Source organism: Oryx dammah, unplaced genomic scaffold (assembly GCF_014754425.2).
Source record: "Oryx dammah isolate SB20612 unplaced genomic scaffold, SCBI_Odam_1.1 HiC_scaffold_29, whole genome shotgun sequence".
Classification (NCBI taxonomy): Eukaryota; Metazoa; Chordata; class Mammalia; order Artiodactyla; family Bovidae; genus Oryx; species Oryx dammah.
The window spans coordinates 29666164-29692571 of NW_024070213.1; the positions used below are offsets into that span (position 1 = coordinate 29666164).

Sequence of the window (26408 nt, forward strand, 5' to 3'; positions counted from 1 at the left end):
ACTAGATTTGTATCAGTCCTCATTTTCTGGCCACATTGAAAGATGTCATGGAATGAGGGTGTTAAAGAAAACTCATTGCTGCCACCTCATCGATGTCAAATGTGAAAATGAAATGCAATGCAGTGTTAAACCAGAAGCAGTTATTTAGGCATTGGTCCCAACCTGGAAACTGAATATATTGAGGTCCTGTCGGTATATATTTATACCTCGTACTGCAGAAGAATAATAGAATTCTAACTATCATTATGATTTTGTTTTAGTTTTTTTTGCTCTCCTCTCTGTGGAATACTAATACCTTGTAGTAGTAAAGGTCAAAAACCTGAAGCAGAATTTAATACATCAAACATATAATAAATGCCCAAAAAGTAACTCAAGAAAATTTCTTATTATTTGTAGCTACAGTATTTTAATAGTAATTTATAACACATGCTAGTATTAAATAGCATTTATTTTCAATTCCATAATTATCCATCATTTGTTATTTTTTTAGGTGAGCTATTTCACTGCTAATTTATGCAAGCCAAATAACATTATTTGAAACAGCTGAGATGTTTCTCATTACTTGGTATTCCTATCGGCACATGGTAGACAGATTGGAATACAGAGTAACAAGATGATCAGTTTTCTGCAATTTATTTTCCTGTTCAACTTGTGCATTCACTTAAACTTTGTTCTTCAAACAGGTGAATGATGAAGTCGGAATAGATTGGACCAATGAAAATGATCGTCTACTGGTTTGTCAAATGTGTATAAAGTTGGCTGATATCAATGGGCCAGCTAAGAGTAAAGAGCTCCATCTTCAGTGGACAGAGGGTATTGTCAATGAATTTTATGAACAGGTAACTAAATTTAACTATTTTTCTTAATCCATATTGAGACTGCTTATAGATTTCCTAAAGCAGCAATCCCCAACCTATTGGGCACCAGGGACTGGTTTCATGGAAGACCATTTTTCCATGGACGGGGTAGGGGGTTGATTTCAGGATGATTCAAGAACATTACATTTATCATGCACTTTATTTCTATTATTATTTCATCTGCTCCACCTCAGATTATCAAGCATTTGATCCTGGAGGGTTGGGGACCCCTGCTCTAAAGCTTCCAAAGGCTGTAAAAATGTGATTATTCATTTTATATTCATGATACCATGAGAAAAGGCACTGGCCAATTTTAATCAGAGGTTTAAAAATGACAAAAATTGAACTAAACTATAAACATAAAACTCTTAAAGTTATTAAGTATTTTGATGGAAAAAGGTGTTAAGATAATGGAATGACCTCAGAAAATATTAGGAATCCCATTGAAATACTCATCAATTTTATCCTAATAGAAGCTAGGTTTAAATTTAAATGGATGAATATATATCAAGTTAAGTTCATTTACTTTTCTAATAGTTTATAACAGCAGTACATTAAAAAGCTAATAAAAATAACATTTTATTTGACACATTACCAACAGAACATGAAGGGATCTTCCCCACATGACCTTACCCCAACCTTGAAACCTTGTGTTTGGTGCTGTAAACGTCTCTCATAAGAGGAATCTCGAGGTAGTGGAGATGGGTAAATGACAGGCATCAGTAGTGACCTAAAAGGCCAGGAAAGAAGTACAAATATGTACCCTGAGGAAAAATGGAAGTAATAACTCTCTTTAGATACTTAAAAGACTGACATGCAAATTTAGGATTAGGTTTATCATGATGTTGTAAAGCTTAAAGAAGATAAATTATATAAGATACCACAGGATTTGCTTTATTGAAAAAAAAAAAAAAAAAAACTCCCCTAAAAATAGACATGACTATAGCCAGTCTATAGAAGTTATAAGGAGACAGATTTTAGGTCAATGTCAAAAAGAAATTTGTATTCCCAAAGTCATCCAGAAATAAGATGAGGCCCCTTGGTAAGTAATAAATCACCTTTCACCAAACATATTTAAAGAAAGAATTTTTTGAGTATTATAGATAGGACTCATAAAAAAAGTTTATACTTTCTAGAAAAGATTGTGTTTTCTTGGAACTAATTGATACTCAGTCCTGAAATATTGACTATAGATAAAATGTAAAGAAAAGCAACTTGTGATAATTTCATTACATATACAGGTATTTTGGTATAATTCTTTCATTAATGTTGTTAGGTAATTTCGGGCTTTCAATCTAATTTTTTCTTTAGATGAATTCGTTCAAAATAAAAACACTTATACAGTAGTACTATTAAACATAGAAAAATAAGAATATCAGAAGCTATATAATCACGGAAGATATAATTCAACCCAAAGCTGGGATAAAGTACCAACTTTAATTGAGGAATAAGTTATTTTAAACTTTCTAGCAGACAAGACAAAAAAAGATAAACATGATAGATTATCTGGTGGATATTTATGTCCAGCATTGCCTTTTAAGATGTATTTATATTCTAACTTACACTCTGATATAAGGAACAGTGACTAGTGTAATGGCAGAGATCACCTACTGAGACATAAACCATTTCTGGTAGTTCCCCTGATCGAAAGCCAAACCCTCAAGATTACCAAAGGATAAGTAGCAACAAAGCAGTCCTATAGGAATCTTAGTAACTTGGGTAAAATCTTTTAGCAGTCAAGTACAGAGAGAGTTCACACATCAGTGCCCAGATTCTTGCATATCTGCACATTTTAGATGCCAAGGGAATGGTGACCTAATTTGTATTTTACCCTTTCCTTGTCGTTTGCCTTTCTAGTTAACCATGTTGCTACATTCCTGTTTCTAGGGTGATGAAGAGGCCAGCCTTGGGTTACCAATAAGCCCCTTCATGGACCGTTCTGCTCCTCAGTTGGCCAACCTTCAGGAATCCTTCATCTCACACATCGTGGGTCCTCTGTGCAACTCCTATGATTCAGCAGGACTAATGCCGGGGAAATGGGTGGAAGACGGTGATGAGTCAGGAGACACGGATGACCCAGAAGAGGAGGAGGAGGAAGCACCAAATGAAGAAGAAACCTGTGAAAATAATGAATCTCCAAGTAAGTCACAAAGTCTTTCTCGAATGGGTTTCTCCTAGGATTGTTTTCTTACTTAGGTTCTGATAAAGTAGATGCTTCTCATGAGTTACCTAGTTAAGTCCACACATTGTCTACTGAATTGATTATGGATACTCCCTGCTTCCCAAATATCATCATCATAATAGAAATTACAGATTATGGAATCTATGATAATATCATGTTCATACAAAGGTATGTTCTCTGTCATGAATTAAAAAAAAATAAGTAGTCAAAGTCTATTTTTCAGAGTATTTAGCAGTGAAAGGAATCTCGGGTACCATCTAGACCAACAGAGGCTTTTACTGGCTTGGTTGGGGAGAGATGCTCAAGTGGTAAGAGGTAGTAATCACCCACTCATCAAGTTTATTAAGCACCTACTCTGTGCCAGGCATTTTTCCAGGTATTAAAAATAGAACCATGAACAAATCAGACAAAAAAAAATCAGTCCTTGCCTTTCTTGACTTGTATTTCCAATGGGGTCAGCAGACACTAGGGAAGACTAATCAGTAAATCTATATGTTAGATGCTGATAAACACTAGAGTTAAAGAGGTTACGAAATATTGCACAGAAAGATTAAAATCATAGACAAGATTGCCATGGAAGGTCTAAATAAGAAAGGTATTAAAGAAAGAAAAAAAAAAAAACTTTGAAAGAAGCAAGAGAGTGACCCATGGAAATAGTTTTGGACAAAGCATTTCAAGGAGAGAGGAAAGCCAGCCATGTAAGGTTTTGCTGTGGACATTGGCTGGGTGTTCAGGAAGCACCAGGAGGGCTGGCAGGCTGGAGCAGAGGAAGTGGGTGGGGAGCAGCAGGGGGTGACAGTGGGGACCCAGGTGATAGAGGGTTAGAAGGTAGGGTTCTGCAGAATGGAGTTTGGCTTTTTCTCTGAGTAAGATGCGAAGCCATCAGAGGTTTTGAACAGAAAACTTAGTTGATTCAACTTAATGTTTTAACTGGATTGCTTCAACTATTGCATGGAAAATCTTATGGAGTTTGGGGAGAGCAAGGGTGTAAGCAGGACAGTGTGTTAAGAAGTTCTTGAAATCATCCAAATGAGAGATGACTGAGGCGTTGGGCCAGGGCAGTGAGAGTAGCGACAGTGAGAATGGTCATATCTGGTCATTGATTTTGCAGTGTATAGTACAGCCATTCCGATCTCTTCATCTCTTGAAATATTCTCTGCTGTTACTCATGCCATAGGGACAAGGATAATTAGGAAAACCAATAACCTTTCTAGTGACATTGCACAAATACTGTTCCTGTGTCCATGGAAATATAGTATGCAGTTTCTACCTACCTTCATCAAACACGATCTTACTGTTGGTAGTTTTCAAAGCCTTTCCCAAAAATATTACCAGTGAAAGACACCTTGATCATTTGTTCCTGTTTTTTAGCAATCAGGAAAATGCATGACATAGTTCATTTTGGCCATCTAGTAGAGAGATAGTCTAATGTGGATATTAACCTATTTAACCCTCATGTAAGTGCCCTGTTGTAAGCTCACATAAGCAGAGAAAAAGAACTCATTATTAACCATAGGCTGGGTAGAGGGGCAATTTTGGTTTTAGGTCAGATTTTTGCTTAAGTTCTTACCCATATATTAATGTTGATAACAGAATGAGAGGAAAACCAGATGTTGTTTTTCTTCAGTATTCTATTCTCAAGTTAATTTTATTTTATTCCTCTGATGCTTATAAAAAGATTTCTATTAAAAATTCTGTGCTGACCTTGGCATTCAGAGTTAGGAGCTAAGATAGGATTCATGGACTATTTATTCATTTTCTCATTTAATAAACATGCATCATTTTTTTTTCATTCAGAGAGCCAGGTAATTTGCTGTCTGACTAAGGACTGGGCAGTTTTTCCACTGAATGTTATTGGAAAGTGTGGTCAGCTTAGCTACTGGAAAAGCTTTGTTCCCATGGGCCCTACCTGATTGCTATTTGAACGCAAATACATCGAAACAATACACACATAATCTATGCATCAAGAATTAAAGAACCTAGGTTAGGAAATTCAACAGGCTCAACCCGTCAACATTGGCTTTAGCAGCAAATGCTAAATATCCATTTTGTCTCTGTTCTGTAGAGTTGGGTGGCGATACTGACTCCCAGATTCTAATGTGTTACTCTTCTGTTCCCTTTTTAAATCATGCTCACTAAAGCAGGAATGAGAATTCTGTGGATTCTGTTTACTAATGGCTTCTAAACATCAACTGGTCACCTTACATTAAAATTTAAGACATCATCAACAATGATTTGATAACCATAGCTTTTGAAAAATTACCTTTGAAGTTTCCCATTATAGCCAAGAAAATGATAAATATTGAGCAGCATTAGTGTTTAGTAAAATTTGGCCACATGGAATTCTAGAAATGTAATTGGTGACCACCCAGTTCAGCTGCCTCATTTTACAAAACTCTACACTGAGTCTCAGGAGTTTAACAGACATCCCAAGGTGTAGATGGTTTCTGCAGAAACAGAATGGAAACTCAGGTTTCCTCGGTTTTAACTCTATTATTACTGACTCATAGTAATTTTAATTTCAGGATTCATAATGACTGAGATGGTTAATTTGATTTATCCTAAAATTTAGATTTCAGAAAAAAATGTAAATTAAATATGCATTGATAATTTCAGCAATCTGTCTAACTTGTGATCTCTTAGGAAATACAGAATAAAATGTTTCAATATGGTATCCTAGGGAAAGAAGGCTTTTTTTCCCTACATCATAATTAAATCTGAAAGATTCCTACAGTGAACTAAGAGGTTTCTAATGAAGTACTAAGCTGCATTTAGAATTTGAGCAATGAAAGGACCTTTGTTCTCATTTCAAAAGGTTCCAGTGCTGAACAATTTGGCTCCCAATACAGGCATATTTTAGACCACCTGCGGACTCTAATCTACGCAAATTTATTTGGTACAAACTCCCTTCTACGTCACCTTATTCAGTTTAATTCCAGAGAGGTTTATTGCTAAGGTTGAGCAGCCTTAATGAGAGAACAGCTGCTCTCACGGGGGCTGCCCTGAAAGGAAAAAGAGAAAAAATGAGCTTTTGTTAGCTTCTTCCCTGTGAATTCACTGCCATGAGTGTGTAGAACTTTCAGATGGAATAATCACCTTGAGCAGTAGAGTATGTCCTGTGTCTCATTCAAGTCCATCCTTCAGCCAGTGATTCACCTATAAATGTCTTGACTCAAAGGATTAGGTTAAAAAGTATGTTAACATGTAAAGATTCTCAACAGTAACTGATTTGAACTTAACTTCAATAAAAACAATGTAGAAATAGACAAGGAGATAACTCTGGTAGAAGAGTAATTTTCAAGGTTTGCTCTTAAATATTAAATAGATGCATATATTTTATTGGCTTCTATAGAAAGAATTCAGATTGTTTTCAATTTTAGTTTATTTATTTCCCTTGTTGAGAATCTTATAACTGAAGAAAGTGATATTATACTCCATGCAATCTGCCTGTACACCTGCCTGTCACTTACCTGGAATGCTTACTCACCCAGTATATTTCATTCTCATAATTTACACATCCTTTGGGAAAAGTCTTATCTATTCCCTCACAGGTTGGGTTCCTGATGTTGCCATATTTTGATGTGTCAGAGAGAAATTGTGCTGCATATTCTTAAAAATGACAAGGAAGACTTTCCTCAAGACTCTTGTAATAGGAAAGAGACATTAGACTCAACTGATTAAAACAAAGGCAGGAGAGTTTCTACACACTGGGATGAGCTGGTGATAAAAGTACTAGAGAACCTTAGAGGGGAGTTGGTCAATGTGATTAGGCCACTTGTGTTTGTTAATTGATTCTTATTGAAGTTAGCCTCCTTCCCTCCCATGGAGATGTTTGGGAAGCGACCCTGTCTTCCTGAATAATTGCATTTCAAAGGATTGGCTCTCAGGTCCTTGAGAAAAATGTTTCTGGGTTGTCAAACTAGTGAGGCTGGGAGATTTATCTACACTACGTAGGAGCAGAGCAAGAAATTGCAATTACAAGTTTTATAAAGTAGATGCTTTAAGGAAAAAGAGATCAGGGTCCTAGAGTCTGGAAGAAACCTGTCTAAAGTTTAATGAACATGAGGGAAATATTAAGGCTCTCTTGATCACTATGCTACTGCTGCTGCTAAGTCGCGTCAGTTGTGTCTGACTCTGTGGGACCCCAGAGACGGCAGCCTGCCAGGCTCCCCTGTCCCTGGGATTCTCCAGGCAAGAACACTGGAGTGGGTTGCCATTTCCTTCTCCAATGCAGGAAAGTGAAAAGTGAAAGAGAAGTCGCTCAGTTGTGTCCGACTCTTAGCGACAGCATGGACTGCAGTCTACTGGGCTTCTCCGTCCATGGGATTTCCAGGCAAGAGTACTGGAGTGGGGTGCTATTGCCTTCTCCCTTGATCACTATAGGTCTATCATAAAACAAAGCATGTGTATTTCAGTTTTGGTCTTCTGGGCCCTCTCTCCTATAGATGGTAAGCTCCTTTAAGGCAAACTCTGAGACTCATTGGTTTTTGTTTCGATAGCATCCAGAAAACTGCCATATCAGTTCCTGTGTGTCGTGCTCAGTTGCTAAGTCATGTTCTACTCTTTGCAACCCCCGTGGACTGTAGCCCACCAGCCTCCTCTGTCCATGGGGTTTCCCAGGCAAGAATACTGGGGTGGGTTGCCATTTCCTTCTCCGGGGGATCTTCCTGTCTCAGAAATCAAACTGACATCTCCTGCATTGCAAGTGGATTCTTTACCACTGAGCCACTAGGGAAGCTCTTTTTGTCAGTTAGTAGGTGGTAAATAAAGCTTATTCGTATCATGAATAATATAATTAATATAGAAAATATTTTTTAATTCTTGCTTATGACTACCTGTATCCATTCCCCCTGTCATTCATTCAACTAATTTCCTTATGTGTCTCTATGGTTGAAACCCAGCTTAATTTAATATCCTTTTTCTGTACTGTTTTTGAAATTGATCTTAACATTTTATAAAGTACAAGAAAAAAATTTATAATAAAATTTTTGAAGGAATCATCAGCATTTCCACAAAAATTTTGATTGATGGCATATCTCATAGCCATTGGCTTTGTTTGTTTGTTGTTACTATTTGTTTCTTTTTCTTTCCAGATTATACATGGTAAATCATTACTGTTTCATTAAGTACCCTCAAATTGCCTTGCAGATCATCCTGGTAACTTGTATTGTTAACTCTTTAATATAGTCTCAAATCAGAATTTCCTGTGAACCACTTTTTCTTACCTTTATTATGTTTATCATTTTATCATGTCAACACTTTACCATTTACTTTGTACTGTGGAACAGAAACTAGAAAGAACATAATTCACTTAGCAAAATGTCTGTCCATGGAGAAGTTTACAGTCCAACATGAGAGTCTTTGCCTAACTTCCAAATTCTCAGCCTGTGTCTAAAATGATCACTCAAACGAAGGCACGTTGTAATCTGGTTGCTTAGACAAGAACAGCTGCCTGCTTACCCTCTCTGCTTGGAGATTTGCCAGCCCCTGCATGCTCAACATATTCCTCAAATCTGCTTCTCACCTATTGTCCCCTTTCTCAGTTCATCTTGTCACTTACCTGTTCACATCAGAAAGCTCAGAGTTGTCTATGAGTCCTCCCTTTCTTCCTCACAGTTGCCAAGTCCTGTTAACTATACCTCACAAATGTATCTCATGTTTACCTATGCAAGTTCATTTCCATTATCCCCATCCTAGTCCAAGCCACCATCATCAAGAAGCATCCTCCCAGCTAGGTCATTTCCCTCTCTTCCTGCCATGCTTCAAAGACTTTGTACAACTCATATAATTGTCCCTATTTGCTTACTCTCTATCTTACCATTGGAATCAAAGCTCGCTGCTCAAGAGTTCAAAATTAAATTTTTTAGTCCACAGGAAGCATAACAGTACTATCAAAAGTGTCTTTTAAAAAAACTTTTATGAGTTGAATTGGTTGACAAAGAATGATGTAACAAGCAATTATCCCAATAATCTAGGTGGAAATCTTGAGAGCCTGAATGGAGTGGGAGTAATAATTCCAAGATACAAACAGAACCTTGTATTGGATATTACCAGATGTCAAATACTGTTCACAGTACATCTCAAGGACACAGTAATGCTTCTTGCCATCTTCCTCTTATTTCCCCACTCTCAAAAATGATTATTATGATATACACATCAAGTGTATACGTATCATTTGGTACTTAACTCCTATGAATAAGATGGAAAAACTGCCATGTACTTAACACACAAATAAGTAGTCTAATTTGGTGCTTTCTCAGGAAAGAAAATTTTCAAAAGGAGGAAAGTCTACTGTCAAATTACTCAGCACCTCCTGCAGAACCACAAGATGTGGAAGAAAGTCATTGAGGAGGAACAGCGGTTGGCGGGCATAGAGGACCAGTGCCCCCAGCAGCATCCCTCAGAACAGATCCAGGCCATCAGGGAAGAAGACGAAGAAAAGGGGAAGCAGAAAGGAGAGGAGACCCCAGCCCCAAAGCCAAACCAGTGACAATGGATAGAATGAGCTATGTTTCCAAGCAGAGTTACTTGTCACACAGACTCTTTTCAAGCCAGCACAATACTTAGACACAACACTGTAGAAATACAAGAAGATGGGCAAATGGCTACGGCATTTTGGGATTCTTCGCATTTTATGTGTTTATTTTTACAGTGAGGTACATGATTTAAAAAACTCTTGCTCAGAGAAGCTTTCACATTGTAACACCAGCTTCCAAGGATTTTTTTTTTAAAGGAAGAAGTATATATGTGTGTGTGTATATAAGCTCTCACATAGATCCATGTAAAACATATTCACAGACACACATGCAAACACACAGACACACTGAAAGCTGGGATTCCTGGCCCCACAGTTTAGTAGCATTCATATTAAGATATATAGTGGTCACTGTGATATAATAAATCATAAAGAAAAAAAAATGAAGGAAAACAAATCACAAAGGAGATGGTGCGGCTTAGCCCAGAAGCAGTACAGCAAATGAAGTTATGACTAAGGAGCGTTTGCTCTTAGTCCTGAGGGATGAAAGTTCCAGAGCATTGTTTGAATTCTGATACATCCTGCCAACGTCGTATGCGTGTGAGTGAGAGAGAGAGACAGAAGCGATGCTCAGGTGTATGTACGTTCGTGTGCACCTAAGGAGAGAATTGGCTTTGGTCGTTCACAGCATGGCTGCAGCAGACAACTCAGCACAGGGGACCAAACAGGATGAAGTGCTCTCTGGAGTGTCTCCGCCTCTATCTGGCTTCAGCAGAAGCCCCTCTGCAGACGGAGGGAATTAGCAGGATGAGGGACAGGCCTACAGGTCTGGTTCTCCTGCTGTCCCCAGCCTTAAGCCCGGAAGACTGAGGCGTTTTCCAGTCTAGTCGCTGAATGAATGTATAGGAGCTGTCTGTGAGTATGTCTGTCATTCACCTAAGATCAATTCAGCATGGAAGGGGATGGCATTCTTTACACAGAAACACCTCAGAAGGAGCTAGAGTCAGGCCTTTTCATCAGGTGAGAATTCTAAAAGGTAGCCAGAGAAGATCTGGGAAACAACTCTTCACTGGGCTCTCCCATGTCTTAATTTGCTGCAAAATGTGTGGTAGAAAAAGAAAGGAAGGCAAACAGAAACCCACTCTGGGACAGATGGTGAGAGATGAAGGGGAAATTTTTCAACCTAGGGCTTGGTGTTTATTGACATAGTGAAAGCTTGATTCTTGGCGGCTGTTGAACGTTGACTTTTAGTTGGCCAAAGCTGCACGGCCAACCCTGTTGTATTCCATGAGGGGTGTGATGGGGTGGCTTGTATCTGCAGCCTGGCCCATCGTCATGTTTCTTTTGGCAGGGAGGACTCAGGAGGGATTTGGGGGGATTGGGCCTATCATTGAAAGTCTTTTTTTTGTTTGTTTTTGGTTTCTTTATCTACACTTGTTTATGCTGTGAGCCAAACCTCTATTTAAAAAAGTTGATACTCACTTTCAATATTTTATTTCATATTATTATATATTTGTCATTAATAGTTATCTTGATGTAAATATAAAGATTTGTTTGTGTTTCTGTAGATAGTTAACTTTTTTTTTAAGGGAAAAGGGAAACATTTTTATAAAGTTCTATTTTAATCACCATTTTTATACATTGTAGCTATCTCCAAGCCCAGTAAGAGTGATGGTTCATTTGCATGAGGTCTATGAACACCCACTCATCTACCTGTCCTAATTTAAATAATCATCTGATACAGTTATTTTATGCCAATTAAATGAGGATGCTGCAAACAACGTTTTTTCACTAGTAAGTAACTTCGGGTAACTCTTGGATCCGTGTCTCCCAAGCAAAAGACCATCTTAATCCCGAATGTTTATAATCAGTGTCCCTTTCTTCCCAAGACTTTTTGCTTATAACTTTTCCTTCAGTACAGCACTATATTCAAGCCTGTTTATCATCTAAGCAACCTTAGCTTCAAGTAAATCTAACTTGTAATTTCTACTTATTTCCTCTGAAATCATAGAAAAGAGTGTTTACATTGAAATGCCTTTGTTTCTCACAAATGGATACTCTTCCCTTCTAAAGCAATGATTATACAATAATCTATTGCATTCTTAAAGTAAGGCAAAGATAGTACAATCAAAAATAAAGTTTCAAGGCAACTTTCCCAATAAGTAGGAAAATATGAAAATGATCAAAAGGATGTAGATTCTACCTAAATAAGATATATATATATATATATATATTTTAGTTAATACCAGGTCTTCATTATTTAGGACTTACTGAGCTTTTTCCCCTTGTATTGCCTGTGTGTCCCTATGTTTGCAAAACTTACTGTGAGTCAAATACATTTCCCAAGCAAATTTAAGTATTTTCCTTTTGTTGCAAATAACAGAAGGATTTAGAAAAGCACTTATATTCACATACCTCTTGTATCTAATTACTTAACAAAGCTAATCTTTCCCCCTGCTCCAAATACATAAATATAAAAGTCAAGGGAAAAAAAAAAAGGTATTGAGCAAGTTGAATGGCAGCAAAATACTACTAAATTCATAACTGTGTATTGGTGGTTTCATCAAAGCTCAGTAACCCCAACTAGGAGCCAACCTGGCTGCTAGAGTAGACGTCTAAGCACATGGCCTGATTTTCGTTTTGTTTAAAGTATGTGAAATAATGATAGCCAAAGCAGTGAGAACCTCTTCATTCCAGATCTGTGCTCATCAGTCCAGGCAAATTAACCGTTTGTTCTTCCAATATAGATTGCCCATGTGTTAAAGCTAAAAGTCAGTTCAAAAAAAGGAATGGAGATTCATCAAGTGTGTGACTTTCATACTCCCCCCACCTACATCCCAAAGTATGCCGAGGGACATGAAAAGATACTTTCTGCTAGTGATGGTCTCCCTGTCCTTGGCGACAGCAATATTACAGTGTTCCCTTCCAGCTCCAAAGCTTACTTTCTGTGGTGCCAGTGTATTTGTTGCAATTTACTACATTTTTATATGAGCCTAATTATAGGTGCCATTAGATAAACTCAGGTCTTACAAATGAAGGAATGTCTAGCCCTCTTACAGAAAAGGAGAATTGTATGGACAGCCATGAAGTTAATGGTAGGAAAGTAGGAATTGGTGACCTTGATGCTTGTGGTTGCTCTCTGTTCAGTAAAAGACCAGGTATACTAAATGTGTCACCAATATAATTTCCTGCATGCTGATAGAATGTCTTTCTGGTTATCAATCTAAGCCAACCCTGAGGATATATTGTTTCCTTGGTGAAAACACCACTTTAGCATATTTTTAAACTATAATTTGTTTTTGTAATTTACATAAGACCTGGTGTTGCTTTTAGTTGAAAATGAAGACAGTAGCTCTGTACAGAGATTTATCTATGTTGGTCTTCATCTGAGAAGTGAAGGAATTTCCTCATGTTATGTTTAAGAAAATATCTACTTTCTAGACACAAAAATCCCCATTATGTCTGTTCTGTTTTGATGGAATTCCAGAACAAATCCTAACCATTGCAGTCCCAGTAAAACTAAAGATAAGGCATTGTATGTCGAGTAGGCTTCATTGCACGTATGTATTGTCATTTCCTCACGCCCTTGCCTCTCTAAGATTTGCAGTGTCCCGTGTCTCCTTCCCACAGAACTTTCATTGAAGGGAAAAGCTGTGCAAAAGGCATGAGACTCAGGCCTATTCTTTGTTTAAATGATGAAAAAAATATAAATTATTTTGAGTAATAAAGATATGAAAATTATCATTGTAAATAAAGACTAAAGTTTGAAACAACTGCTTTACAAACGTGAGCTATTTGTGTTATGAACAACTGGCAAATGATGAGTCAAAAAAACATTTCTGCTTTAGGAGGTATTTTGGGTGCTTTCATGTTAGTATAGGGATCTCTACTGTCCTTGTCATTTACAAAATTTCTAAAATAATAGTGAAAGCCACAATAAGGGTCTCATAATCCTGCTCTTCCATTTTAAGTCTGATTCCTGCTTAATACTTTTCCTTTTTTCAAACTGGCAGAAGACTCCAGTAAAACAGAGTCTATATACTTTCATAGTCTAGAGTGAATAAAATTCTCCATGTAATAGTCAGCTAGTGAGTGTGGGGGAAAAAAATCAATAAAATTTCAAATGCTAACAGCTCACTTCCTGATATCTGAGCACTACAACATCTGTATACTCTCAGACCAAACTGAATTCCTTTCATCTGCCTTCTCTCCTAACATGCAGCAGAATACTGCATAACCATTGTTCTAGGTCATTCATTTCTCTATGAAATAAAACTATGACCTTGCTGATACTGTCTGTCCACCCAGATGGAACTCTAGGAGACCAAGGTCTTTCCTGGTGGGCCAGTGGTTAAGACTCCATGCTTCCAATGCAGGAGGGTGTGGTGTGGGTTCATTCCCTGGTCAGCAAAGAAAGATCCCACATGCTGCACTGCATGACCACACTCCCCCCACCCCCTGCCAAAATAGAACAATTGGCCATTTTAGGTGACAAACATTCTGGAATTAAACTATGCTTAGCATTTCTAATCAGAGGGAAATATACCAGTTTTAGGTCTTATATTCATTTGTTCCTCCAGAAAATACTCAAATTCTTATTGTGAATTTGGGGATAAAGTACTTAACTGTAAGCACTGAGTCAAAGAACAAGCAGTGCATTAGATAATGAATTTAAATTGAGGTTTGCATAAGTATTTGTGGTTTGTCACTAGTGAGCCATGGCTTGGGAAGAACAAGGACATGTTTTTCAATCTATATTATGCACCAGAGATGTTAGCTAATTTATGCTGCCATGTAACACATTTCGTTTGTTAAAATGATGCTGCTTTTACCTCATCTGAACTGATCTTTATGTTCACACTATCAAATCGTTCTAACAGTGGGTTAATAATGGTGACAAAAAATAATTGAACATTTTGTTGCTAAATATGTTTGAATATAGAAAACTGAAGATAAAGGCATTATTTAGTTGGTTGAACTCAATATCATGATCCAAAAAATACTGATCTGGTATAAATTATTTTTATATTCTATACGGTAAAACCGTATGGCGTTCTTATGAATCCAGATTCCCCATCTAAAGGCAGCTAGTTATTTTCCCCGTCATACTTATAAGGCTGATTATATTGTTAGGCATTGGTATCATGGATTTCTACTTCCCTGAGGAGTTGTGGAGCAAAGAAGAAAAGGCAAGCCTTATTATTGATAAGAAATAATGAAAATGTCCATGTTCAGACAAATTTTCTCAATTGTTTCACATTAAGAAGTGATTCTTCAATCATGCACATAATTCAAACAAAAAATGCTTCAAAGAGAATAATATTAAATCATCATACATACCTACTATCAAGAATATTAAATTTCAGTATTTGAAACAAAGTTTTTTATACTTTTAATCAATTAATATGAAACCCACAAAATGATATTTCATAGTGTAGAGATGCTAAATGTTTTGCTATAGTCAGAACTACTATTATGTAACAGAAAACTAGAAAAAATATTTAATTCTTTTTCTAATACTCTGTGTGCCTCAGGGAGGAAAATATTTTATGAAGAGTCCAATAAATACATGAAATAGATAAAAATAAATTTAGTTCCCATAATTTAATTAGATTTAGGGTATAGAGTCTGAATTATCCCAAGAAAGAGAAATGCATTATCTAGCAATTTGTCATGGTTTAGGTTGTTTTAAGATAAATGTTAGTCGCTCAGGTGTGCCCAACTCTGCGACCCCATGGACTGCAGCCCACCAGGGTCCTCTGTACATGGGATTTTCCAGACAAGGATACTGGAGTGGGTTGCCATTTCCTTCTCCAAGGGACCTTCCTGACCCAGTGATCAAACCTGACTGCAGGCAGATTATTTACCAACTGAGCTAGGAGGGAAGCCCTTGTTTTATGATAAATGATTTACTAATGTAGATTGTATTTCACTAAATTCTAACACAGTTAAGAACCCAAATACTTATCTTCATTAATGAGAAAAATTAAATCTTACTAACCTTTCACAGAGCAAGCACTGACAAGTCAATAAACCACACACACTACATTCATCTGCCAAGACTGATCAAATGGTAGGTTAAAATTTGAAATTCACAAGTATAAAAGTAATTTTAAAATATTTTTAAAGCATAAATGCTTTAAATTTTTGGTAAGTAGAAATACCTATTTCAAATGAAACACACAAATTCTTTGACCGAAAAAGTCAAATTATAGGGAAAAAGTATAACTTATCTCCAATTTTACTTGTCTAACTCAAAATTAGTACCGGAAAAATCCATCAGAAATTCTCTTCTCCAATGATAAGGAGAAAGAGGACTTTCACCTCATTTTAATGCACCACACCTAGTTTCATCATGCAGCCCAATGGTACTAAAAACCAAAAAAGAAAAAAAAAAAAAAAAAGGCAGTGGATTGGGAGTGAACACTGCATAAAACTTGAAGGCTCATCCCAGGACCCCTCTCCATCTTTTTTGTGGCAAACCAATTTAGTTCTTAGTTAACTCTAGAGCAAAGGGACTTAATGGATCCATATTTCAACCCTGACTTCCTTTTACAATCAGCACTTACACACACATTTTGCAATGTGAACTAGCCCTTAGCTGCTTGAATACTTTATGAAGGGAGGGATTTTTTTTTAATCTAGTAATTTTTCTTGCTATATAATAACAAAATATTCATATAGTTTAATGTGAAATTAAAAGTAATTATCTAAAGATGTTTTCTTTGTGTATATCAGTTGTTAGTTGATAGAATTTTCCATCATTTTTCTTTTGAAAATTGATTATATTTATGACTCAAAAATGCATATTATACCAGATACTTCATTTTAGCTATGTATAAGCATAATCCAGTACTACAGTATTTCTATCTTTAAATAACAACCCTGACATATCTATCTATCACCTGTCAGTGGAGTTTCAATGGTCTGATGTTAAGTATATGTTTGTTAATTAGTTTTAAAAAGTCACTATTTTAATACTCTGTAAAAATATGTGCATGGGATATTTTGCTATATTTGCTTAACTGGTGCAGTTTTTGCCATTTATGAATGTCAGTTCATTTCCTAATACATTCTCACAGAAGAATGCATACTGTTTCTATTTCAACAAGAATAGTGTGTTAGTTGAGAAGCACTGGAAATAAATTCTCTCTAATTCCAATTACCCCCTAATATTTCTTCCTATAGATTTTTTTTTGTCATACAAATCACAAAATGAAATTGGTGCTCCTTCAGATATTCTGAAATTTGCAATGCAAAATAATGAAAACAAGATTCTCCCTGGCTTTTTATAATAATATTAAGATATGCAACTGAAAGAACTTTAATTCAGAGTATTTTGGGTTTTGACTGGTTTGGTTAAATTGATTTGGGTTTTGGTGTTAAAATATGTTGTGATTCTTGATGCGGCAGTTGCTCTGATCAGTCATTACCTCTTCCTGACAAAAACTTTCATTGGAAAGTTCAAATTAGCATGTCCCAAATATTTGTCTCTGTGTTATTTTTAAACCAGAGTATTGGATTAATTTAATTTAGTATTCCTAGAAAGCAATATTTTCAAATAACTACCAAAGTAACACTGTAAGGAATGTCATTTGTACATGATGCTTTTTAACAATGTAATGCTCATCAATCTTGACTAACCTGAATATGTTTATTAATAACTTTCCAAATTTATCAACTTTTAAAAACAAGAGAATGAAGCATTGAACTTAAGTGATCATTTTGCAGTTGAAATAAATATTGTCTTCTCACCTGTATCTTGCACTTAATATATGTAGCAATACTTTGTATTGTCCTATAACAAGTATTTGTTAAGTGACTTAGTTAATGACTGATAAATGTTTTGTAAAAAGTAGAATCTGTACAGAAAAAGAAATTAGATAAATTGTATTTATTTTTATTATTTTTTAGCTTAGACACTATAATGATGCTCCTTTTTGGCCAGAATTACTGGAAGTGCCTCTTGGTTTTTATATATATATATATATATTAATGTTATAGTAAATATATACTCAAAATTATTAGAATTGTGTCACAGATGATTGATGTGGATGTTACAATGTGAAGACAATGTATAATATAAATATTCTGTGGTATCATGTATGATGTAGTCATTTCTATAACCAAAGCTCTCCATTCAGTTTCAAAGTCATCCTTTCTTCTCATATTCCAATGCAGTAGCCTGTACCCAGCCTACACTGTAGTGATGCATTTAGCTTCCTACAACTTCCAAGGACTCCTGGAGACTTCTATTCCCATGGTCACATACCTCTTCCTAACACTGATGAATTCTTAGCTGCATTAATCTTCATCTAACTTTCTTCAGCTAAACTTATAGCCACCCAAGATATCTACCCTCTAATCCCTGAGAAACTGTAAACATGTAAAATTACTATTTCCTTTCTCTAACTGAATAGTTAGCACCAAAACCAAGATAACCAGATTTTTGATAGTTAGCTTCCAAGTCCTATAAGATACACAGTGCTGTCATTTACACCATGAATGCCACAATTTATCCTAAATTGTCTATGAATATCTAGTGTATGGGAGTATTTGTTGTACAGACTCAGAATTGGTTTTGTTCTATGTAGATGAAAAGTTTACAAAACTTTGAATGATTTGAAAACACTCAAATAGAGTTCTCTGAAACAAACAAAAGCAAAATGCAATTTCCATTCAAAGTTCCCAAGGAATCAATTCTTCAGTCTACACAGATCAATTTCCCCATTATCTATGAAACAAAATTCAAATGTCTAAGCCTATTATATTCAAAGCTCCCTTCACTCTGGCCTCAAACCATTCCTCCATCTAAAGGAACAAGCTATTTATTATTTATATTCCTCTATCTTAGGCAAATCAACTTAGCAAGGTGTTTTCACACTCTATATAGCTACATTATCTTTCTCCCTTTATGCATACACTCACATACACAACACACACACACACACACACACACACACACAAATTCTTCCAACTAGACACAACACAACAGGGCTAAATTGACTATGATTTTTTGAGTTCTGCACTCTATCGGTCTCCCAGTTCTCTTATAGTGATACTCTGGTCCTCACAGAAAGGAGATAATAAGTAGGTAGTCCAATCTTAACTTTCATCTCCTTCTTGCATTCAGTTCAGTTCAGTTAAATTGCTCAGCTATGTCTCACTCTTTGCGACCCCATGACTCGCAGCATGCCAGGCCTCCCTGTCCAACTCCAACTCCCAGAGTTCACTCAGACTCACGTCCATCAAGTCAGTGATGCCATCCAGCCATCTCATCCTCGGTTGTCTCCTTCTCCTCCTGCCCACAATCCCTCCCAGCATCAGAGTCTTTTCCAATGAGTCAACTCTTCGCATGAGGTGGCCAAAGTACTGGAGTTTCAGCTTTAGCATCATTCCTTCCAAAGAAATCCCAGGGCTGATCTCCTTTAGAATGGACTGGTTGGATCTCCTTGTAGTCCAAGGGACTCTCAAGAATCTTCTCCAACACCACAGTTCAAAAGCCTCAATTCTTCGGTGCTCAGCTTTCTTCACAGTCCAACTCTCACATCCATATATGACTACTGGAAAAACCATAGCCTTGACTAGACGAACCTTAGTTGGCAAAGTAATGTCTCTGCTTTTGAATATGCTGTCTAGGTTGGTCATAACTTTTCTTCCAAGGAGTAAGCATCTTTTAATTTCATGGCTGCAGTCACCATCTGCAGTGATTTTGGAGCCCCCCAAAAATAAAGTCTGACACTGTTGTCAGGTCCATGAATCAAGGCAAATTGGAAGTGGTCAAACAAGAGATGGCAAGAGTGAACGGCGACATTCTAGGAATCAGCGAACTAAAATGGACTGGAATGGGTGAATTTAACTCAGATGACCATTATATCTACTACTGTGGGCAGGAATCCCTCAGAAGAAATGGAGTAGCCATCATGGTCAACAAAAGAGTCTGAAATGCAGTACTTGGATACAATCTCAAAAACGACAGAATGATCTCTGTTCATTTCCAAGGCAAACTATTCAATATCACAGCAATCCAAGTCTATTCCCCAACCAGTAACCCTGAAGAAGCTGAAGTTGAACAGTTCTATGAAGACCTACAAGATCTTTTAGAACTAACACCCCAAAAAAGATGTCCTTTTCATTATAGGGGACTGGAATGCAAAAGTAGGAAGTCAAGAAACACCTGGAGTAACAGGCAAATTTGGCCTTGAATGCAGAATGAAGCAGGGCAGACTAATAGAGTTTTGCCAAGAAAATGCACTGGTCATAGAAAACACCCTCTTCCAGCTCTTCTTGCATTAGGTGCTACCAAACTGGCCTTAGATAAGGAAGTTAATTTATGTGATGGAGTAAGGATGATAGATAAATTATAATGAAGCCTGAGATCCAGGCCAGAGGAGAGGGCTGGCCAAGGTCACGGCCTAAAACAGCCTCAGAGAGCAGCTCAGTATGTCCTTGGGCATACTAATCCACACCTGATCCAACTCTACAAATCACTCCTGCTCCCACTGAGCCACGTGAGGTGGAGCTTGGGAAATGGGTACCACACCCTGACCAATGAAAAGAAAAACAAAGTTAGTTCTTACATAATTAGACAAACTTCTGCCCACTTGACTGGTTTTACAGTCTTGCTTCTTTCAAATCCTGAAACCACTCCATGTCCGGGTCATTCTTTCTTACACCATTACTGGCTTAAGAAAGGAGACCTGGGGTCTTCCTGGTGGCTCAGTGATAAAGAATTTGCCTGCCAGTTCTCTCCCTGTCTCTCACAGGAGACACAGGTTCAATCCCTGATCCAGGAAAATCTCACATGCAGCAGAGCCTTGCACCACAACTATTGAGCCTGTGCTCTAGAGCCTGGGAGCCACAACTACTGAGCCTGTGTACCCTAGAGCCGATGCCCCACAAGCAGAGAAGCCACCACAATGAGAAGCCTGCACATCACAACTACAGAATAGCCCCCACTCCTGGCAACTAGAGAAAAACCCTGGCAGCAACAAGAACCCAGCACAGCCAAAAATTAAAAAGATAAATAAACAGCTCTTTAAAAAATTAAGACCCAGGTCCACCTCTGCTGTAATCTGACAGATGTGAAGAGTTGTTGAGTGGCCCGTGCTGTTTCCTGGGATCATCTGGGCTACTAGGACCAGACCGAGCGTGATGGGAGAGGGGAGTGTCGCTCCACACTTTGTAGTTAGGAGGTGGAATAGCTCCTCCTCCATTGTCAAAGCAACTGGCTTTCCCCCACCAGATGCCAAAGGTGAATTCATAGAAGGCTTGGACTCTATCCTTCAGGGACTTCAAAGTATATAAAGACGATATATTAGTTTTCTATTTCTGCCATAAGATATTACCACAAAATTCGTAACTTAAAACCAGGCAAACTTATTAACTTGCAGCTCTGTCAGAAGTTCGGATAGGCTTGGCTGGACTCTACTTTGGGTCTCTCATAAGACTGAAATCAAGTGTTTGCCAGCCTGACCTCTTTTCTGAAGTGTCTAGAATCATTCAGCTTGTTGGCAGAATACAGTTCCTTCCAATTACAGGGCCGAGGTTCCGTTTCTTTGCTGACGTTCCTCTGGGAACGTCCCTTAGCTTCTAAGTTCCGCTGAACATTGCCCCTCTCACCCAGCTCCCATTCTACCTTCAGACTAGTAGTGACATGATTCCTTCTTATATTCTGCAACTTTCTAATTTCTGCTGCTGCTGTTGCATTCTTTCTTACTCCAGCTCCTGAAAATTTTCTGCTTTTAAGGACCCATGTGATTACCTTAGATACAAATGATCCAAGCTCATCTCCCTATATTAAGATCTTTAACATGAATTACACCTGAAAACTCTTTTGCCATGTGAAAATGAGTGCTAGTGGCTCAGTCAGGTCTGATTCTTTGTGACTCCATGAACTATAGCCCGCCAGGCTCCTCTGCCCATGGAATTCTCCAGAAAAGGATACTGGAGTGGGTTATGCAACCATACCCTTCTCCAGGGGGTCTTCCCAACCCAGGGATTGAACCCAGGTCTCCCACATTGCAGGCGGTAGTCTGCATTGCAGGCAGATTCTTTACCATTGAACATATTTACAGTTTCTTGGGGACTAGAGGGTAGATATTTTTGGTGGCTATAATTTTATCTTCCACAAATGAAAAGAATGAGGAACACAGTTAAGATAATGAAGGCATATGAACCACACAGCTGTTCCACATCATGGAAGCTCATGTCTGTAATGAAACTGGTAGCTCGGTTTTAAAAAGCCAGCAGTGACAATGGTGAAAGCAGGAAAGGCCCAGTCTTGAGAACATTGGAACAGCCTATTGAAAATAAGCTGTTGGGGGGCACTCCAATCAAGATGGTGGGATACAAGGACACAGAGTTCACCTCCTCTCACATCCAAAAATGCACCTACGCATGGGACAGTTCTCACAGAATACCTACTGAACACTGGCAGATCTCAGAAACCTAGAAGTGCAAGAATGATCTCCACATAACTGGGTAGGAGGAAATTAAAAAAAAAAAAAAAATCTGGGAAGGGCCCTGCCCCATTGGGAGAGAGCTACAAAAAAGGAAATATTCTTGCACCCTGGGAAGACCCCTTCACCGTGTAGAGATAGACTGGGGAAAAAAGGGAGCTTCAGAAGCTTAGAGGAGAGCACAGCAATGGGCTTGCAGCAGACAGAGCAGAGGAAGACCTGCACAGATGGTCCCACCCTGCACCCCCAAACCTGGGATGTGCATCTACTGGTACAGGCAGGGGCCAGGTGCTGAAACTCAAGCCATAGAGGACAGATCCGGGACAGGACTGGGGTTAGCTGTGCAGAGACAGCCTAAAGGGGTTAGAGTGTGGTAGTGCTGCAACCCAGAGTGTACACAGAAGAAGCCGGGGCCTGCCATAGTGCCATTGTTGAGGTGCACGCAAAGGAAGGAGTAGAGCCCACCACAGCAGTCTCATAATGGGCATGGTGCCACCACTGAAACCCTATTGTTAATGCACATACAAGTGTAGAAAAGGATGGCAAACTCTTTCTCCAAGCACTCTCATCTGTCTTAGTGCTACCTCTATGAGCTCTGGGAATATGCAAGTGCCCAGTGGGTTACCCATTCATAGGCAGGGCTGAAATCAGAGCTGATCCCTAGGGGCCATGCAAATTAAGAAGCAGGGCTGAAATCTGAGGCTTCTTCCTATGCTAGTGTGATCCACAGATTTACCATTGCTGGCTTTGGAAACTCAGCATCTTCAGGACATCCTTGTGAAGAGTGGGTGCTCCCATGACTGAGACGGCTCAGACCTTAGAAGCTATAGGTTTCATGGGTGCATGCACATGGAGGCAGGGCTGGGCCAGGGTCTGGGCTGTCTCTATAACTCCCAAGGAAGGTCCAGAGGTAGGACTACTGAAAACAGTCCTAGTAATCTGACTTCAGTAGATCTGAGCCTACAGATGTACATTATGGCTTTGTAAAATGCGTTAGGGACACCAGGGCCAATTGCCAGCATTCCCATGGTTGAGGTGGGGCTGTCACTGTCCAAACAGTATACTTTGTGAGTCCATACAATGGGCAACGGGCAACACCATAAAGCTCACATCCTGGTAGACAGCTTCAGTGGAGGGATATTCAGTAGCTCCATTCCCAGTGGGAGCACTCCAATATTCCACCCATCTCACACTGCAGCTCAAAAACAGATCTGGAGACTTCTACACCAATAACTAGGGCGGAGACTCTTCCCCTGAAAGGGCTGTTACAGTCACACAGCAAAGAAGAGGCTTCACTCAACATCCAGTGAAGGCTTTTGGTCACCACAACACAAGTCACACCCCTTATGAAGGGGATAATAGCCAGCACAAACTGAGGAAAGAGGTGGGAGGCATCCACACTAAAAACAGACCTCACACCAAAAATATTAACCCCACATAGGCTACACTGGGATGCCCCCATATAAAGACAGTCTGCTAAGAACAGTAATTTTTTTCTGTTAGACACATATAGTAAAAGAAATATAAGCAAAAATGAAGCCCAAGAACCACTCCATATTACAAGATCAAGCAATGCCTGAAAGAAGGAATAAAACAGACCATTTAAGTCTCATCGCCTGCAAATGCGGGAGACCTGGGTTCGATCCCTGGGTTGAGAAGATCCCCTGGAGAAGGGAAACGCTACTCACTCCAGGATTATTGCTGGAGAATCCCCCTTGACAGATGGCTACTCTGATAGCTCAGTTGGTAGCAAATCCACCTGCAATGCAGGAGACCCAGGTTCGATTAGTGGGTCGGGAAGATCCACTGGAGAAGGGATAGGCTACCCACTCCAGTATTCTTGGGCTTCCCTTGTGGCTCAGCTGTAAAGAATCTGCCTTCAATGTGAGAGACCTGGGTTCAATCCCTGGGTTGGGAAGATCCCCTGGAGAAGGGACCAGCTACCCACTCCAGTATTCTGGCCTAGAGAATTCCATGTACTGTATAGTCTATGGGGTTGCAAAGAGTCGGACATGACTGAGAGACTTTCACTTAAGTCTAATAGGCACTTTTTAAAAAGGAGATAATGAAAATACTGAAGGACTTAAGAAAGTATTAATAAAATGCAGATTATGCTAAAAAGGAACTAGAAAACATAGAATGGCCAAGGAAAATTAGAAAATCTATTTGCTGAAACAAAAGCTGAGCTAAAGGTAATGAATAACAGATTGAATAATACAGAAAATCAAATAAGTGATCTAGAAGATAGAATAATGGAAATCACCCAACGAGAAGAGCAGACAGGTACTTCCCTGGTGGTCCAGTGGCTAAGACTCTGAACTCCCAATGCAGGGGACCCAGGTTTGATCCCTGGTTAGGGAAATAGATCCTGCATGTCACAACTAAAGATCCCATGTGCTGCAACTAAGAACAGCAGACAGAAAGCCAAACGCAAACAATGAAAGCAATATAAGAAACCTACAGAATAATATAAAGCAGGCCAAGCTAAGCATAACAGGGATTCCAGAAGGAAAGAAAGAGAAAAGGGACCAAAAATGTATTTGAAGAAGTTATTGCTGGAAACTTCCCAAACCTAAAGAAGAAAACATATCCAGGCATCAGAAAAAAGAAGGTCTCAAACAAAGTGAACCCAAACAGACCTTCACCAATATATTTTTTCAATTTTTAAAAAAAATTTTATTTATTTATTTTTTGGCTGTACCACGCAGCATATGAGATCTTATTTCTCTGACCAGGGATTGAACCCCCAACCCCTTCACTGGAAGCACAGTCTCAACTACTGCATTGCCAGAGAAGTCCCCCAAGACATACTATAACTAAAATGGCAAAAGTTAAAGACAAAGGCAGCATTCAAAGGCAGCAATAATGAAAAAGAGTTAATTAAAAGTGAACCCCCATAAGGCTATCAGCTGACTCCTATGTAGAAATGTTGCAGGTCAGAAGAGAGTAGCAAGATACATTCAAAGTCTTGAAAGGGAAAAATTTTCAACCAAGACTACTGTAACCAGCAAAACTATTACTTACTATAGAAGAAGAGAGAAAGTATTTCTCAGACAAGCAAAAACCAAAGGAGTACAGGAATACTAAACTTATCCTAAAAGAAATATTGAAAGGACGTCTCTAAATAGAAAAGAACCAAGAATCTATAGAAAAGAGTAAGCCACAATCAGAAAGTAATTCGTTTAAACAAACCAACATAGATTTTTTAAAAACAAAACAATTTTGAAAGTGATGATAACCATAATGAAGAACAAAATCATAAACATGAAGATGTAAAAGAGGGCATAAAATTGTATCATATATGTGGGGAAGGAGAGTAAAAAATGTAGATTTTGTTTATAGAATGTGTTTTAACTTTTATGACTATCAGTCTAAACAAAGTAGACATAGAAAGGAGTCATACTTGCAAAAGGAGTAACTGCAGAAAACATATAATAGATTCACAAAAACCAAAAGTAAGAGAACACAAGCATAATACAAAGGAAAAAGACAAAAAGAAACAGGAACAAAGAAAAACATAAAATCAACTAGAAAACAAGGTTTAAAATGACAATAAATATATATCTATCAATGGCCCCCTTCATGGATCACAGCCTTATGGCAATGGGGCTTGTGTAACTCAATGAAGCTATGAGCCATGCCATGCAGGGCCACCCAGGACAGATGGGTCATAGTGGAGAGTTCTGATAAAATGTGGTTCACTGGAAGAGGGAATGGCAAGTCACTCCAGTATTCTTGACGTGAGAACCCCATGAACAGTATGAAAGGGCCAAAAGATTTGACAATGAAAGATGAGATCCCCCAGGTTAGAAGATATCCTATATACTACTGGGGAAGAGTAGAGGGCAATTAATAATAGCTCCAGAAAGAATGAAGAGGCTGGGCCAAAGTATGACGCTCAGTTGTGGATGGATCTGGTGGTGAAAGTTTGATGTTGTAAAGAACAATATTGCATAGGAACCTGGAATGTTAGATCTATGAACCAAGGTAAATTATAAGTGGTCAAGCAGGAAATGGCAAGAGTGAACATTGACATCTTAGGAATCACTGAACTAAAATGGGTAGGAATGAGCAAGTTTAATTCAGGTGACCATTATATCTGCTACTGTGGACAAGAACCACTTAGAGAAATGGAGTAGCCCTTGTAGTTAACATGAGTCCAAAATGCAGTGCTTGGGTGCAGTCTCAAAAACAACAGAATGATCTGTTTGTTTCCAAGGCAAACCATTCTACATCACAGTAATCAAAGTCTATGCCCAACACTGGCACTGAAGAAAATGAAGTTGAACAGTTCTACAGAGACCTACAAGACCTTCTAGAACACCAAAAAAGATGTCTTTTTCATCACAGGGGATTGGAATGCAAAAGTAGGAAGTCAAGAGATACAGTAACAGGAAAGTTTGACCTTGGAGTACAAAAAGAAGCAGGGCAAA

At 38.3% G+C, this 26408-nt stretch overlaps 1 protein-coding gene and 1 non-coding gene across 2 annotated transcripts in view; both read left to right on the top strand.

The window, feature by feature from the left end:
• The window catches only part of PDE3A (phosphodiesterase 3A), a 366473-nt gene extending 348853 nt beyond the window's left edge, over positions 1-17620 (top strand). The window contains exons 14-16 of the mRNA XM_040235298.1: positions 684-839; positions 2745-2997; positions 9300-17620. Coding sequence (XP_040091232.1) covers positions 684-839; positions 2745-2997; positions 9300-9529 — 639 coding nt within the window. The 3' untranslated portion in view covers positions 9530-17620. The remainder of the gene's footprint in view (positions 1-683; positions 840-2744; positions 2998-9299) is intronic.
• A 6643-nt stretch (positions 17621-24263) lies between these two features.
• On the top strand, positions 24264-24336 carry TRNAG-CCC. Its single transcript has one exon. It is a non-coding gene; the product is annotated as a tRNA-Gly (tRNA).
• The last annotated feature ends 2072 nt before the right edge of the window (positions 24337-26408 follow it).